Consider the following 14,751-nt stretch of genomic DNA (forward strand, 5'->3'; position numbering starts at 1 on the left):
CGCAAAAAGTAAAAAACACACAGGCAATCAAACACCACTGACAGAAAGCGCCATTTCTGGAGAAAAAAAAGGACATAACTTTCATTTGGGTGCAGCGTTGCATGACCGTGCAATTGTCAGTTAAAGTAATGCAGCGCCGTAATGCAAAAAATGGCCTGGTCAGGAAGGGGGGTAAATCCTCTGGAGGGCAAGTGGGTTAATGCTGAAAAAATGCTGAAAAAATGCCAAGATGTGAATTCTTATTATCCATTCACCTTTTTCTTCTAGTTTTGGATAGCGTAGGAAAGGGTTGGAAACTCTGCTGTTTCCTTATTTTGGTCTGTGCCCCTCTTTGGGCAGATTTATAGGTGACCATAGTCTCCAGGATAGTGTCATGTACCTGATGGAGACAGAGTTGAAGAGAGGGATTCTCTTGCACTTCTTGTTTTTTTTGTCAGCACACGGCCATGCAGTCCAAGAAAAGCAGGTGAGACAAAATTGGCAAACATTATGCTACATTATTCCCTCAAAACATATTTAACTGCAAAATATATGAATAGCATTTATTTATTTAAAAGCAAACAGAACAATTTGAAAAGTACAAAAGTACCCAAATCAGGGGAAAAAAATATATATATATTTTTATATATATATATATATATATATATATATATATATATGCAAAAAAAACAAAAAAAGCTCACACACCTGTTCTGGTTGGGGACATACATTTGCTACAAAACACAACCTTAACCACAAAAGTTAATTAAAAACAGATCCTAGACATAACACACACAAGCCCTCCCATCATTTCCAAAAATACAAGATGATCCTAAAGAATATAAGCAAATACACGGCTCAAAAAAATTAAAAGAACACTGCTTAATTAGAGTAAAGCATCAAATCAATGACACTCCTGGGATATGGATCTGGTCAGGTAAGTAGCAGAGGTGGGTTGTTCATCAGTTTCAGCTGCTTTGGTGTTAGTGAAATTAACAACAGGTGCACTAGATGGACAACAATGAGACGACCCCCAAAACAGGAATGGCTTTACAGGTGGAGGCCACTGACATTTGTTTCCCTACTCATCTTTTCTGACTAGTTTTGCATTTGGCTAGGGTCAGTGTTACTACTGGTAGCATGAGGCCACACCTGGACCCTACAGAGGTTGTACAGGCAGTCCAACTCCTCCAGGATGGCACATCAATACGTGCCATTGCCAGAAGGTTTGCTGTGTCTCCCAGCACAGTCTCAAGAGCATGGAGGAGATTTCAGGAGACAGGCAGTTACTCTTGGAGAGCTGGACAGGCCGTAGAAGGTCCTTAACCCATCAGCAGGACCGCTATCTGCACCTTTGTGCAAGGAGGAACAGGATGAGCACTGCCAGAGCCCTACAAAATGACCTCCAGCAGGCCACTGGTGTGAATGTCTCCAACCAAACAATCAGAAACAGACTTCATGAGGATGGCCTTAGGGCCCAACATCCTCTAGTGGGCACTGTGCTCCCTTCCTGTAACATCGTTCAGCATCACCATTTTGGTGGTGGGTCAGTGATGATCTGGGGAGGCATTTCCATGGAGGGACGCACAGACCTCTACAGGCTATCCAATGGCACCCTGACTGCCATTAGATATCGGGATGAAATCCTTGGACCCATTGTCAGACCCTACGCTGGTGCAGTGGGTCCTGGGTTCCTCTTGGTGCACGACAATGTGGCAAGAGTATGCAAGCACTTCCCGGAGGATGAAGGAATTGATACCACTGAATGGCCCACACGCTCGCCTGACCTAAATCCAATAGAACACTTCTGGGCAGGGGCGGACTGACCATTTGGAAACTCGGGCACTGCCCGAGGGCCCAGAGTCAGTAGGGGGCCCCATGAGATGCCCCTGGTACCTTTTTCATAGGCTTTTTTGAGTTTGGGCAAGGACACAGGGGCCCCATTATTCCCTATTGCCCGGGGGCCCCATGAGTTGTCAGTCCGCCCCTGCCTCTGGGATATCATGTTTCGGTCCATCTGACGCCACCAGGTTGCACCTCAGACTGTCCAGGAGCTCAGTGATGCCCTGATCCAGATCTGGGAGGAAATCCCCCAGGACACCATCCGTGGTCTCATTAGGAGCCTCCCCCGACGTTGTCAGGCATGCATACAAGCACGTGGGACCATACAAACTACTGAGGACTATTCTGAGTTGCTGCAATGAAATGTCAGCAAAATGGACTCGCCTGCTGCATCATTATTTCACTTTGATTTTCAGGGGGGCCTTGGAATTCATTCCTCTGTAGGTTGGTGATTTTAATTTCCATCAAATGATGGGACATCCTTATGTTCCTAACACATTACCCATCCATGTCAGTATAGAGATCCAGCAGAAGATTTGTCCCCATTGAGATCTGATGGGTTTTCAAAGTGTTCCTTTCATTTTTTGAGCTGTGTATAATTGTGATACCACATGACCAAATGGGGAAAAAAAGAAAAATATTACCAACCAAACTATCTAACCAAAATAAACCAACCTGTACTATAAAGGTCTCACATGCCAAAGGAATGGAGGGGAAGGGAGGGGAGCAGAGAGATGATCCATGCATTTCGTGGCAATTTCTCACTTCTTCAATTATACACTGCTCATAAAAAATGAAAGGAACACTTAGAAAATCCATTAGATCTCAATGGGGAGAAATCTCCTGCTAGATATCTATACTGATATGGACGGGGTAATGTGTTAGGAACGTAAGGATGTCCCATCGTTTGATGGAAATGAAAATGATCAACCAACAGAGGACTGAATTCAAAGACATATATGATGCATGTGAAAAAGGAGCCTAAAATGCCACCTACTGGTTGGAAATGAGAATACAAATATTAAGATGCAGAACTAAAAAGATGACTAAAATATACAGTACTATATATTTTTTCTCTTGTTCTTTTTTTTTGCTTTGACTATAACAAATAAAGGTTCTAAGTTACAAAAAAACAAAAAAAAACTACTTGTACTTCCTTTAATAGAATGCCCTAATTAATTTTACTCCATGCAGGCTGAAGTTGCATATTTATTGCTGCTTGTGGCATCTCTTCCTCTCATACCTCATTCCGGTCTCCTACTGCAGTGACATGGGGTGTGGACTGAGTGCTTCCAACCTCTCTGGATCCACGGGCCATGGGGATATCCTGATTGGGGCTTTGTTGCCTTTCCATATCGATAAACTGTTTAAGAAATTTCTGTTTACTGATGCCCCTCCACCAGACATCTGCTCCATGTAAGATCTTAATGTACGGAGAATACAAAATGTAGAAACCATCATCATGGTACATAGCATGTATTTCTGTGACATCCAACAAGAGAATTATAATATGAGGGGCATTCAAGTCAAATCGGGACTATTCATTTTCCATGTATAAATGGGACGCTAGTGTAGCGATATTACATGCAGTAGTAAGTGGCAAGTGTGTCCTAGTACTGATAGGTGGTGCACATGTCTTGGGCCAGTCCAGAGACCGTTAATCAAGATGGCAGCCAACAGTGTTAGTGCGCGCATGGAACAGCATGTGGTGGTGAAGTTTCTTGTGAATGAAGGTGTAAGACATCTACAGAAGACTTCAAGCACAGTACGGTGATGAGACTCTCACTAAGACCTTTGAATGGTGTAAACCTTTTAAAGATGGCCGTATGTCTGTCAGTGACAATCCCAGCCATGGTGGTTCCCAGCCCACAGAAGTAATTTCTGTGAACATTCAGTGCCTGGAACGCCTGGCCCTGGATAATCGACTTGAAACCTGTTGTGAAATTGCATAAAAGATGGATCTTTCTGTGGGAACGGTGAACACAATGATGATGAAATGAAGCCAGCTGTCCTAGGATGGTTCAGGCGTACTGACAAATCTTTCTATGCTGAACATTTCCAAGCATTAGTTAAACACTGGGATAAGTGTATAAATGTAGCAGGGGAGTATGGTGAAAAATAAATGCAGTTTTCACTCCTTGAAATTTTTTCTTTTATGATATAAACTCAAAAGGCCCGGTTTGACTTGAATGCCCCTTGTACAAGTAATACAGTCTGCAAAAGTAAAAGAAATGGGAGATGTTTTTCATGGTTAAACAAAAATGCTGGTAGATATAGTTATTTAGTTAAAACCCTGTAACCCAATAAAAAAAAATATCCTCATGAAGACGCACTGTGTATGCACACATCTCAGGTGCAGACAATTTGGCTTCTCAAGGGCTTCACGGGTGTTCCATGACGACGCACTGTGTGTGCACACATCTCAGGTGCAGACAATTTGGCTTCTCAAGGGCTTCACGGGTGTTCCATGAAGACGCACTGTGTGTGCACACATCTCAGACAATTTGGCTTCACGGGTGTTCCATGAAGATGCACTGTGTATGCACATGTAACGGAACGACCCAGCCTGCGCTGAGTACTTTCGTTAGAATACCGTTTACCCATCCAAACACCGACAACAGACACCACAGCTGACCATACAAGACTAGACGACACCAGTCTTGAAGTAATCCAGGAGGTAGACTAGTTTATTTGAACACAGATACAAGATATATACACTCAGGGGACAATCCCCCCTCCCTGCATAATGACACAGGGCAGGGCAATCTACACTTAGTAACAAGAGACACACAGGTATTCAAACTTCACACCAGCAGACAGTCCCATCAGGAGGGAGGGCTGCTGGAGACCCCCACCCCCCATGCTAAGCTAATACACATAAACATATACATCTCATAATAGTTTGCTCCCAAGCAAGACACACAATAGAACAATGGGATGCAACCACATGACATTAAACAATCAACAACCCCCCACCCCAATATTAGGACAGATCACCCTGTACCCCTAACAGGCACAGGATGATTTACACATAAGAGGGATATGAGGAGCTGAGACAGGGGTCTCCCCACCTCTCCAAAGTGAGCTGTGTTCCATGGGCCTTCTACCCAAAGTGACTCCCATCACAGCACACATCTCAGGTGCAGACAATTTGGCTTCTCCAGGGCTTTATAGGTGTTCCATGAAGACGCACTGTGTATGCACACATCTCAGGTGCAGACAATTTGGCTTCTCCAGGGCTTCACGGGTGTTCCATGCCTTTTTTTTTTTACAAAGAAAAACAAGCTGACAGGGAGCTGTCATTTACCGTGATTCAAACAGCCTTTGTTTTCCTTGTAAATCACAGTGTTTCTGTAGTAGGTTATATACATCGTGCAGATGCGCCACTTTACAAGCAGGGTTAGGGCATCCCCCAGGCAGGTTATTTTAAATGATTTTTAATTATTTTTTTTTCTTTTTGCATTATTACATGTTCCCCAGGTCAGTGCCCAGCCCCCTCCCCATCTCAGTTGTTTGACAATCCCTAGCCTAATAGCCAAAAAAAAAAATGTATTATTGATTTTACTGATTTGGTTCCCAATGATTTTTATGGGGTTTGGATACAATATCTGAACTTACCTAATGTTTGCCAAACCCTGCTGGAACAGAACCCAGCATCGCATCCCATCCTCTCACCCACCACTAGTGTCTACCCTTTATGGGGGCGTATTTAAATGCAGCCTATAAATAATGGTATTGTTTTCCTTTACCTCTGCTTATTTTATCCCTCTGTTCTCCTTTATCCCTTATTTTCCTATCCTTTCCTTACCTTGAATTCCTCTCCTCTTTTCTTTTTTTCTCCTTCTACTATCCCATCTATTTCATCCCCTTCCTTCCCCTCCTGTCCTCATCTGTCCTGTCCACTCTTCTCCTATTCTATCCTTTTCTCTCAACCTCTCCCCTTCCAATTCTTTCCTCTCCTATCTTCTCTGCTTCTCATTTTCCTCTCTAGTCCTGCTCTCTTCTTCACTCTTCTGCTATCTCATCCTCTCTTCCATCCCAGTTCTTCCCATCCCACTTCTATCCTTTCCTCTTCTACCTTCCATCCTCTCCGCCTATTACACCCCCCCCTCCCCCGTAGACTTATTTTTGGATCTCCAGCTTTAGAAAAATAGGAACCAACATCTCTCTTTTTCTATCACATATTTATTCTTTTTGCGTCACCATCCAGGTTCCTCCTCGAAATGTTTCAGCATTTTCAGGCTATGAGGTTTGCGTTAGAGGAAATCAATGGAAACCCAGATCTTCTTTCTAATGTCACTCTTGGATTTGTTGCTCTTGATTCTTGTGCTGCTTTACGGAAAGAGCTGGAAGGAACTTTGTGGATGTTAACAGGTCAGACTCAACCAATACCTAATTATAGTTGCCGTGAAAGGCCACATCTGGCAGCTGTCCTTGGCCATACAATGTCCTCATCTTCTATTCTAATGGCTCATATACTGGGAATTTATAGGTTCCCACAGGTAGGAAGAATATTCAGAGTCATAGTTTGTGAAGTAGGGTGGAAGAAATTATGGATGATGTTACTGTTAATGTTTGGGTGGATGCAACAAAATATAGATCTAATGGTCATAACTAGAGATGAGCGAAGAAATGAAAAATTCGATTCGACTGATTCGGCGAATTCGTGGACAATATTCGATTCGAGTCGAATAAATTCGCTGTGAATTTAACTTAAAAAAGGGTGTTTCTAGGCTTCAGAGAGACTTAATATTAGTGCAGAACACTGTACCTTTAATTTAAATGCCCTTGGAGTCTGCTGGGGAAGAGAAATAATACTGTCTGTCAGTATGACATGCAGATGAGTGCCGTCGATCTTAGAATCACTGCACACTTCACTCCTTTGGCCAGTCACGGGGCCAAAACCAGTGTTTGGAGCCACAGTGTGGCGGTGGAGGCAGCAGCAATGGGAGGCCATACAGCAACCTATGACAAAATGGAAACCAGCAGGAGCGTGAGGAGACCTGAAAGTGGCACATGGCAGAGTGGGAGCAATGGGAGGCGGTACAGGGACCCAGGTCACACTATGGGCCCAGCAGCAGCGTGACCAGGCGGTACGGGGGCCCATGGCCGATATGGGGCTTGGTGGCACCTATGGAAGGCCTGTAATCTGCCAGCAACCTATGACAAAATGGACAACCGCAGGAGTGTGAGGAGATTTCAAAGTGGCACATGGCAGAGTGGAAGCAATGGGAGGCCGTACAGGGACCCAGGTCACACTGTGGGACCAGCATCAGCGTGAACAGGCGGTACGGGGGCCCATGGCCGATTTGACCTCATTCATCCCATAGTCCTGCCGACTCACGAATAGCGTGGCCTCCTCAAAGGGCCTGAGCAAGCGCAGGTGTCACACATGAGCTGCCAATGGCTGACATCTAAGTTACACAGGGAGTACCTTTATCCGCTTTTAACATCAGGAAATCTGTGATGGCCTTTAGCTGTTCGTAAAGGCGGTCTAACATATGTAGGGTTGAATTCCACCTTGTTGCAACGTCACAGCATGAGGAGTCGGTACGGGGGCCCATGGCAGATTACATGTCTGGCAGCAGCTATGTGAGGCCCGTAATCTGCCTGCACCCTATGTCAAAAAATTTAACACACCAGCAGTGTGAAGAGACCTGAAAGTGGCACATGGCAGCAGAGTGTGGCGATGGAGACAGCAGCAATGGGAGGCCGTACAGGGACCCATGAGAGACTCTAGACTTGGCAGCAGCATGAGGAGGCGGTATATAGGGGCCCATGGCAGATTAGGGGCCTGGCAGCAGCTATGTGAGGCCCGTAATCTGCCTGCACCCTATGTCAAAAAATTTAACACACCAGCAGTGTGAAGAGACCTGAAAGTGGCACATGGCAGCAGAGTGTGGCGATGGAGACAGCAGCAATGGGAGGCCATACAGGGACCCATGACAGACTCTGGACTTGGCAGCAGCATGAGGAGGCGGTATATAGGGGCCCATGGCAGATTAGGGGCCTGGCAGCAGCTATGTGAGGCCCGTAATCTGCCTGCACCCTATGTCAAAAAATTTAACACACCAGCAGTGTGAAGAGACCTGAAAGTGGCACATGGCAGCAGAGTGTGGCGATGGAGACAGCAGCAATGGGAGGCCGTACAGGGACCCATGAGAGACTCTAGACTTGGCAGCAGCATGAGGAGGCGGTATATAGGGGCCCATGGCAGATTAGGGGCCTGGCAGCAGCTATGTGAGGCCCGTAATCTGCCTGCACCCTATGTCAAAAAATTTAACACACCAGCAGTGTGAAGAGACCTGAAAGTGGCACATGGCAGCAGAGTGTGGCGATGGAGACAGCAGCAATGGGAGGCCATACAGGGACCCATGACAGACTCTGGACTTGGCAGCAGCATGAGGAGGCGGTATATAGGGGCCCATGGCAGATTAGGGGCCTGGCAGCAGCTATGTGAGGCCCGTAATCTGCCTGCACCCTATGTCAAAAAATTTAACACACCAGCAGTGTGAAGAGACCTGAAAGTGGCACATGGCAGCAGAGTGTGGCGATGGAGACAGCAGCAATGGGAGGCCGTACAGGGACCCATGAGAGACTCTAGACTTGGCAGCAGCATGAGGAGGCGGTATATAGGGGCCCATGGCAGATTAGGGGCCTGGCAGCAGCTATGTGAGGCCCGTAATCTGCCTGCACCCTATGTCAAAAAATTTAACACACCAGCAGTGTGAAGAGACCTGAAAGTGGCACATGGCAGCAGAGTGTGGCGATGGAGACAGCAGCAATGGGAGGCCGTACAGGGACCCATGAGAGACTCTAGACTTGGCAGCAGCATGAGGAGGCGGTATATAGGGGCCCATGGCAGATTAGGGGCCTGGCAGCAGCTATGTGAGGCCCGTAATCTGCCTGCACCCTATGTCAAAAAATTTAACACACCAGCAGTGTGAAGAGACCTGAAAGTGGCACATGGCAGCAGAGTGTGGCGATGGAGACAGCAGCAATGGGAGGCCGTACAGGGACCCATGAGAGACTCTAGACTTGGCAGCAGCATGAGGAGGCGGTATATAGGGGCCCATGGCAGATTAGGGGCCTGGCAGCAGCTATGTGAGGCCCGTAATCTGCCTGCACCCTATGTCAAAAAATTTAACACACCAGCAGTGTGAAGAGACCTGAAAGTGGCACATGGCAGCAGAGTGTGGCGATGGAGACAGCAGCAATGGGAGGCCGTACAGGGACCCATGACAGACTCTAGACTTGGCAGCAGCATGAGGAGGCGGTATATAGGGGCCCATGGCAGATTAGGGGCCTGGCAGCAGCTATCTGAGGCCCGTAATCTGCCTGCACCCTATGTCAAAAAATTAAACACACCAGCAGTGTGAAGAGACCTGAAAGTGGCACATGGCAGCAGAGTGTGGCGATGGAGACAGCAGCAATGGGAGGCCGTACAGGGACCCATGAGAGACTCTGGACTTGGCAGCAGCATGAGGAGGCGGTATATAGGGGCCCATGGCAGATTAGGGGCCTGGCAGCAGCTATGTGAGGCCCGTAATCTGCCTGCACCCTATGTCAAAAAATTTAACACACCAGCAGTGTGAAGAGACCTGAAAGTGGCACATGGCAGCAGAGTGTGGCGATGGAGACAGCAGCAATGGGAGGCCGTACAGGGACCCATGAGAGACTCTAGACTTGGCAGCAGCATGAGGAGGCGGTATATAGGGGCCCATGGCAGATTAGGGGCCTGGCAGCAGCTATGTGAGGCCCGTAATCTGCCTGCACCCTATGTCAAAAAATTTAACACACCAGCAGTGTGAAGAGACCTGAAAGTGGCACATGGCAGCAGAGTGTGGCGATGGAGACAGCAGCAATGGGAGGCCGTACAGGGACCCATGAGAGACTCTAGACTTGGCAGCAGCATGAGGAGGCGGTATATAGGGGCCCATGGCAGATTAGGGGCCTGGCAGCAGCTATGTGAGGCCCGTAATCTGCCTGCACCCTATGTCAAAAAATTTAACACACCAGCAGTGTGAAGAGACCTGAAAGTGGCACATGGCAGCAGAGTGTGGCGATGGAGACAGCAGCAATGGGAGGCCGTACAGGGACCCATGAGAGACTCTAGACTTGGCAGCAGCATGAGGAGGCGGTATATAGGGGCCCATGGCAGATTAGGGGCCTGGCAGCAGCTATGTGAGGCCCGTAATCTGCCTGCACCCTATGTCAAAAAATTAAACACACCAGCAGTGTGAAGAGACCTGAAAGTGGCACATGGCAGCAGAGTGTGGCGATGGAGACAGCAGCAATGGGAGGCCGTACAGGGACCCATGAGAGACTCTGGACTTGGCAGCAGCATGAGGAGGCGGTATATAGGGGCCCATGGCAGATTAGGGGCCTGGCAGCAGCTATGTGAGGCCCGTAATCTGCCTGCACCCTATGTCAAAAAATTTAACACACCAGCAGTGTGAAGAGACCTGAAAGTGGCACATGGCAGCAGAGTGTGGCGATGGAGACAGCAGCAATGGGAGGCCGTACAGGGACCCATGAGAGACTCTAGACTTGGCAGCAGCATGAGGAGGCGGTATATAGGGGCCCATGGCAGATTAGGGGCCTGGCAGCAGCTATGTGAGGCCCGTAATCTGCCTGCACCCTATGTCAAAAAATTTAACACACCAGCAGTGTGAAGAGACCTGAAAGTGGCACATGGCAGCAGAGTGTGGCGATGGAGACAGCAGCAATGGGAGGCCGTACAGGGACCCATGAGAGACTCTAGACTTGGCAGCAGCATGAGGAGGCGGTATATAGGGGCCCATGGCAGATTAGGGGCCTGGCAGCAGCTATGTGAGGCCCGTAATCTGCCTGCACCCTATGTCAAAAAATTTAACACACCAGCAGTGTGAAGAGACCTGAAAGTGGCACATGGCAGCAGAGTGTGGCGATGGAGACAGCAGCAATGGGAGGCCGTACAGGGACCCATGAGAGACTCTGGACTTGGCAGCAGCATGAGGAGGCGGTATATAGGGGCCCATGGCAGATTAGGGGCCTGGCAGCAGCTATGTGAGGCCCGTAATCTGCCTGCACCCTATGTCAAAAAATTTAACACACCAGCAGTGTGAAGAGACCTGAAAGTGGCACATGGCAGCAGAGTGTGGCGATGGAGACAGCAGCAATGGGAGGCCGTACAGGGACCCATGAGAGACTCTAGACTTGGCAGCAGCATGAGGAGGCGGTATATAGGGGCCCATGGCAGATTAGGGGCCTGGCAGCAGCTATGTGAGGCCCGTAATCTGCCTGCACCCTATGTCAAAAAATTTAACACACCAGCAGTGTGAAGAGACCTGAAAGTGGCACATGGCAGCAGAGTGTGGCGATGGAGACAGCAGCAATGGGAGGCCGTACAGGGACCCATGAGAGACTCTAGACTTGGCAGCAGCATGAGGAGGCGGTATATAGGGGCCCATGGCAGATTAGGGGCCTGGCAGCAGCTATGTGAGGCCCGTAATCTGCCTGCACCCTATGTCAAAAAATTTAACACACCAGCAGTGTGAAGAGACCTGAAAGTGGCACATGGCAGCAGAGTGTGGCGATGGAGACAGCAGCAATGGGAGGCCGTACAGGGACCCATGAGAGACTCTAGACTTGGCAGCAGCATGAGGAGGCGGTATATAGGGGCCCATGGCAGATTAGGGGCCTGGCAGCAGCTATGTGAGGCCCGTAATCTGCCTGCACCCTATGTCAAAAAATTTAACACACCAGCAGTGTGAAGAGACCTGAAAGTGGCACATGGCAGCAGAGTGTGGCGATGGAGACAGCAGCAATGGGAGGCCGTACAGGGACCCATGAGAGACTCTAGACTTGGCAGCAGCATGAGGAGGCGGTATATAGGGGCCCATGGCAGATTAGGGGCCTGGCAGCAGCTATGTGAGGCCCGTAATCTGCCTGCACCCTATGTCAAAAAATTTAACACACCAGCAGTGTGAAGAGACCTGAAAGTGGCACATGGCAGCAGAGTGTGGCGATGGAGACAGCAGCAATGGGAGGCCGTACAGGGACCCATGAGAGACTCTAGACTTGGCAGCAGCATGAGGAGGCGGTATATAGGGGCCCATGGCAGATTAGGGGCCTGGCAGCAGCTATGTGAGGCCCGTAATCTGCCTGCACCCTATGTCAAAAAATTTAACACACCAGCAGTGTGAAGAGACCTGAAAGTGGCACATGGCAGCAGAGTGTGGCGATGGAGACAGCAGCAATGGGAGGCCGTACAGGGACCCATGAGAGACTCTGGACTTGGCAGCAGCATGAGGAGGCGGTATATAGGGGCCCATGGCAGATTAGGGGCCTGGCAGCAGCTATGTGAGGCCCGTAATCTGCCTGCACCCTATGTCAAAAAATTTAACACACCAGCAGTGTGAAGAGACCTGAAAGTGGCACATGGCAGCAGAGTGTGGCGATGGAGACAGCAGCAATGGGAGGCCGTACAGGGACCCATGAGAGACTCTAGACTTGGCAGCAGCATGAGGAGGCGGTATATAGGGGCCCATGGCAGATTAGGGGCCTGGCAGCAGCTATGTGAGGCCCGTAATCTGCCTGCACCCTATGTCAAAAAATTTAACACACCAGCAGTGTGAAGAGACCTGAAAGTGGCACATGGCAGCAGAGTGTGGCGATGGAGACAGCAGCAATGGGAGGCCGTACAGGGACCCATGAGAGACTCTAGACTTGGCAGCAGCATGAGGAGGCGGTATATAGGGGCCCATGGCAGATTAGGGGCCTGGCAGCAGCTATGTGAGGCCCGTTATCTTGCAGCACCCTATTTTAAAAAAATTAAACACACCAGCAGTGTGAAGAGACCTGAAAGTGGCACATGGCAGCAGAGTGTGGCGATGGAGACAGCAGCAATGGGAGGCCGTACAGGGACCCATGAGAGACTCTAGACTTGGCAGCAGCATGAGGAGGCGGTATATAGGGGCCCATGGCAGATTAGGGGCCTGGCAGCAGCTATGTGAGGCCCGTAATCTGCCAGCACCCTATGTCAAAAAATTCAACACAACTAAAGTGTGAAGAGACCTGAAAGTGGCACATGGCAGCAGAGTGTGGCGATGGAGACAGCAGCAATGGGAGGCCGTACAGGGACCCATGAGAGACTCTGGACCTAGCAGCAGCATGAGGAGGCGGTATATAGGGGCCCATGGCAGATAAGGGGCCTGGCAGCAGCTATAGGAGGCCCGTTATCTTGCAGCACCCTATTTTAAAAAAATTAAACACAACAGCAGTGTGAGGAGACCTGAAAGTGGCACATGGCAGCAGAGTGTGGCGATGGAGACAGCAGCAATGGGAGGCCGTACAGGGACCCATGAGAGACTCTGGACCTGGCAGCAGCAGGAGGAGGTGGTATATAGGGGCCTATGGCAGATTAGGGGCCTGGCAGCAGCTATAGGAGGCCCGTAATCTGCCAGCACCCTATGTCAAAAAATTCAACACACCAGCAGTGTGAGGAGACCTGAAAGTGGCACATGTTTGAGGCATGATTCATGGCGGATTTAGTCAGTTGTGTCAGGAACTGGTGGTTTGAAATCCAGACTAATCCACGCCTGATTCATTTTCACAAACGTGAGTCTCTCCACACTTTGGGTGGACAGTCGTGTCCTCCGCGGAGTTACAATACCTCCTGCCGCACTAAACACGCGCTCCGATGCCACGCTACTGGCCGGGCATGACAGCCTTTCAAGGGCAAATTCAGCTAGTTGGGGCCAAAGGTCAAGTTTCGTTGCCCAGTAGTCAAGGGGATTGTCTACCTCGGTTGGCAGGGTGCTGTCCAAGTAGGCCCAAGCCTGTTGTTTGAGCTCCTGCTCCAGGTCCACCTGATGCTGCTGCTGCTGCTGCGGCTGGTTAGTAGTTTCCTCACTGCGCTGGTGAAGAAAGCTACTCATCATCGACTGCAGACTGAGGCAGCCGCTGCTGGTGGAGCTGCCACTGCTCCTACCACCCCACCCCTCCCCTGCTGCCATGCCAGCGGAACGCGAGCGCACAGGGCCCACAGTGTCTGAGGATGGACGTTGGCGCACAAAGGCAGAGACCAACTGACTACATAGGTGGTTTTTATAGTACGTAATTTTGGCCTCCCTCTCAGCAGGTGTGAAAAAGGCCACCATTTTGGACCGGTAGCGAGGGTCCAACAAGGTGGACAGCCAAAAGTCATCCCTCTGTCTGATGGTTATTATTCGGCTGTCGTTACGCAAGCAACCGAGCATGCTATGGGCCATTTGTGCCAAGGAATGCGAGGGACTCCCTGCCTCCATCTCCACAGCATACTGCCACGGTGCGTCTGGGTCCTCTGTCTCCTCCTCCTCCTCCTCTACCAGATGCTCCTGCTCCTCCACTCCTGTCCGCTGAGTGGAAAAACCACCCATTTCACTCAATAATTCCTGAGCACAAATGTCCTCCTCTACCTCCTCCTCTTCTTCCTGTCCTGCCCCCACAGGGGTCATGTGGCGTTGAGATCTGTGCGCCACGTCTACCGCACCCTGACCAGCCATTGTTAACAGCATTTGTTCCAGGACGTGCAACAGAGGAATGACGTCGTTCATCCCATAGTCCTGCCGACTCACGAATAGCGTGGCCTCCTCAAAGGGCCTGAGCAAGCGGCAGGTGTCACGCATGAGCTGCCAATGGCTGACATCTAAGTTACACAGGGGAGTACCTTTATCCGCTTGTAACATCAGGAAATCGGTGATGGCCTTTCGCTGCTCGTAAAGGCGGTCTAACATGTGTAGGGTTGAATTCCACCTTGTTGCAACGTCGCAGATCAGGCGATGCTGTGGAATTCCGTTCTGCCGCTGCAGCTCAATGAGGGTGTTCTTTGCGGTGTAGGAATGGCTGAAATGCATGCACAGTTTACGTGACATTTTAAGGATGTCTTGCAGTGGGATGGTGGATTTT

The 14,751-nt window shown here is 49.5% G+C and overlaps 1 protein-coding gene across 1 annotated transcript in view; it reads left to right on the forward strand.

Moving 5' to 3' along the window:
- The first annotated feature begins 446 nt into the window (after nt 1–446).
- The window catches only part of LOC149448950 (extracellular calcium-sensing receptor-like), a 31,755-nt gene continuing 17,450 nt past the window's right edge, over nt 447–14,751 (forward strand). The window contains exons 1-3 of the mRNA XM_089694004.1: nt 447–466; nt 3,016–3,237; nt 6,032–6,323. Of these exons, the coding sequence (XP_089550130.1) occupies nt 447–466; nt 3,016–3,237; nt 6,032–6,323 (534 nt within the window). The remainder of the gene's footprint in view (nt 467–3,015; nt 3,238–6,031; nt 6,324–14,751) is intronic.

The sequence above is a fragment of the Staurois parvus genome, unplaced genomic scaffold (genome assembly GCF_062004578.1).
Source record: "Staurois parvus isolate SC_StPar_1 unplaced genomic scaffold, SC_StPar_1.0 ptg000647l, whole genome shotgun sequence".
NCBI lineage: Eukaryota > Metazoa > Chordata > Amphibia > Anura > Ranidae > Staurois > Staurois parvus.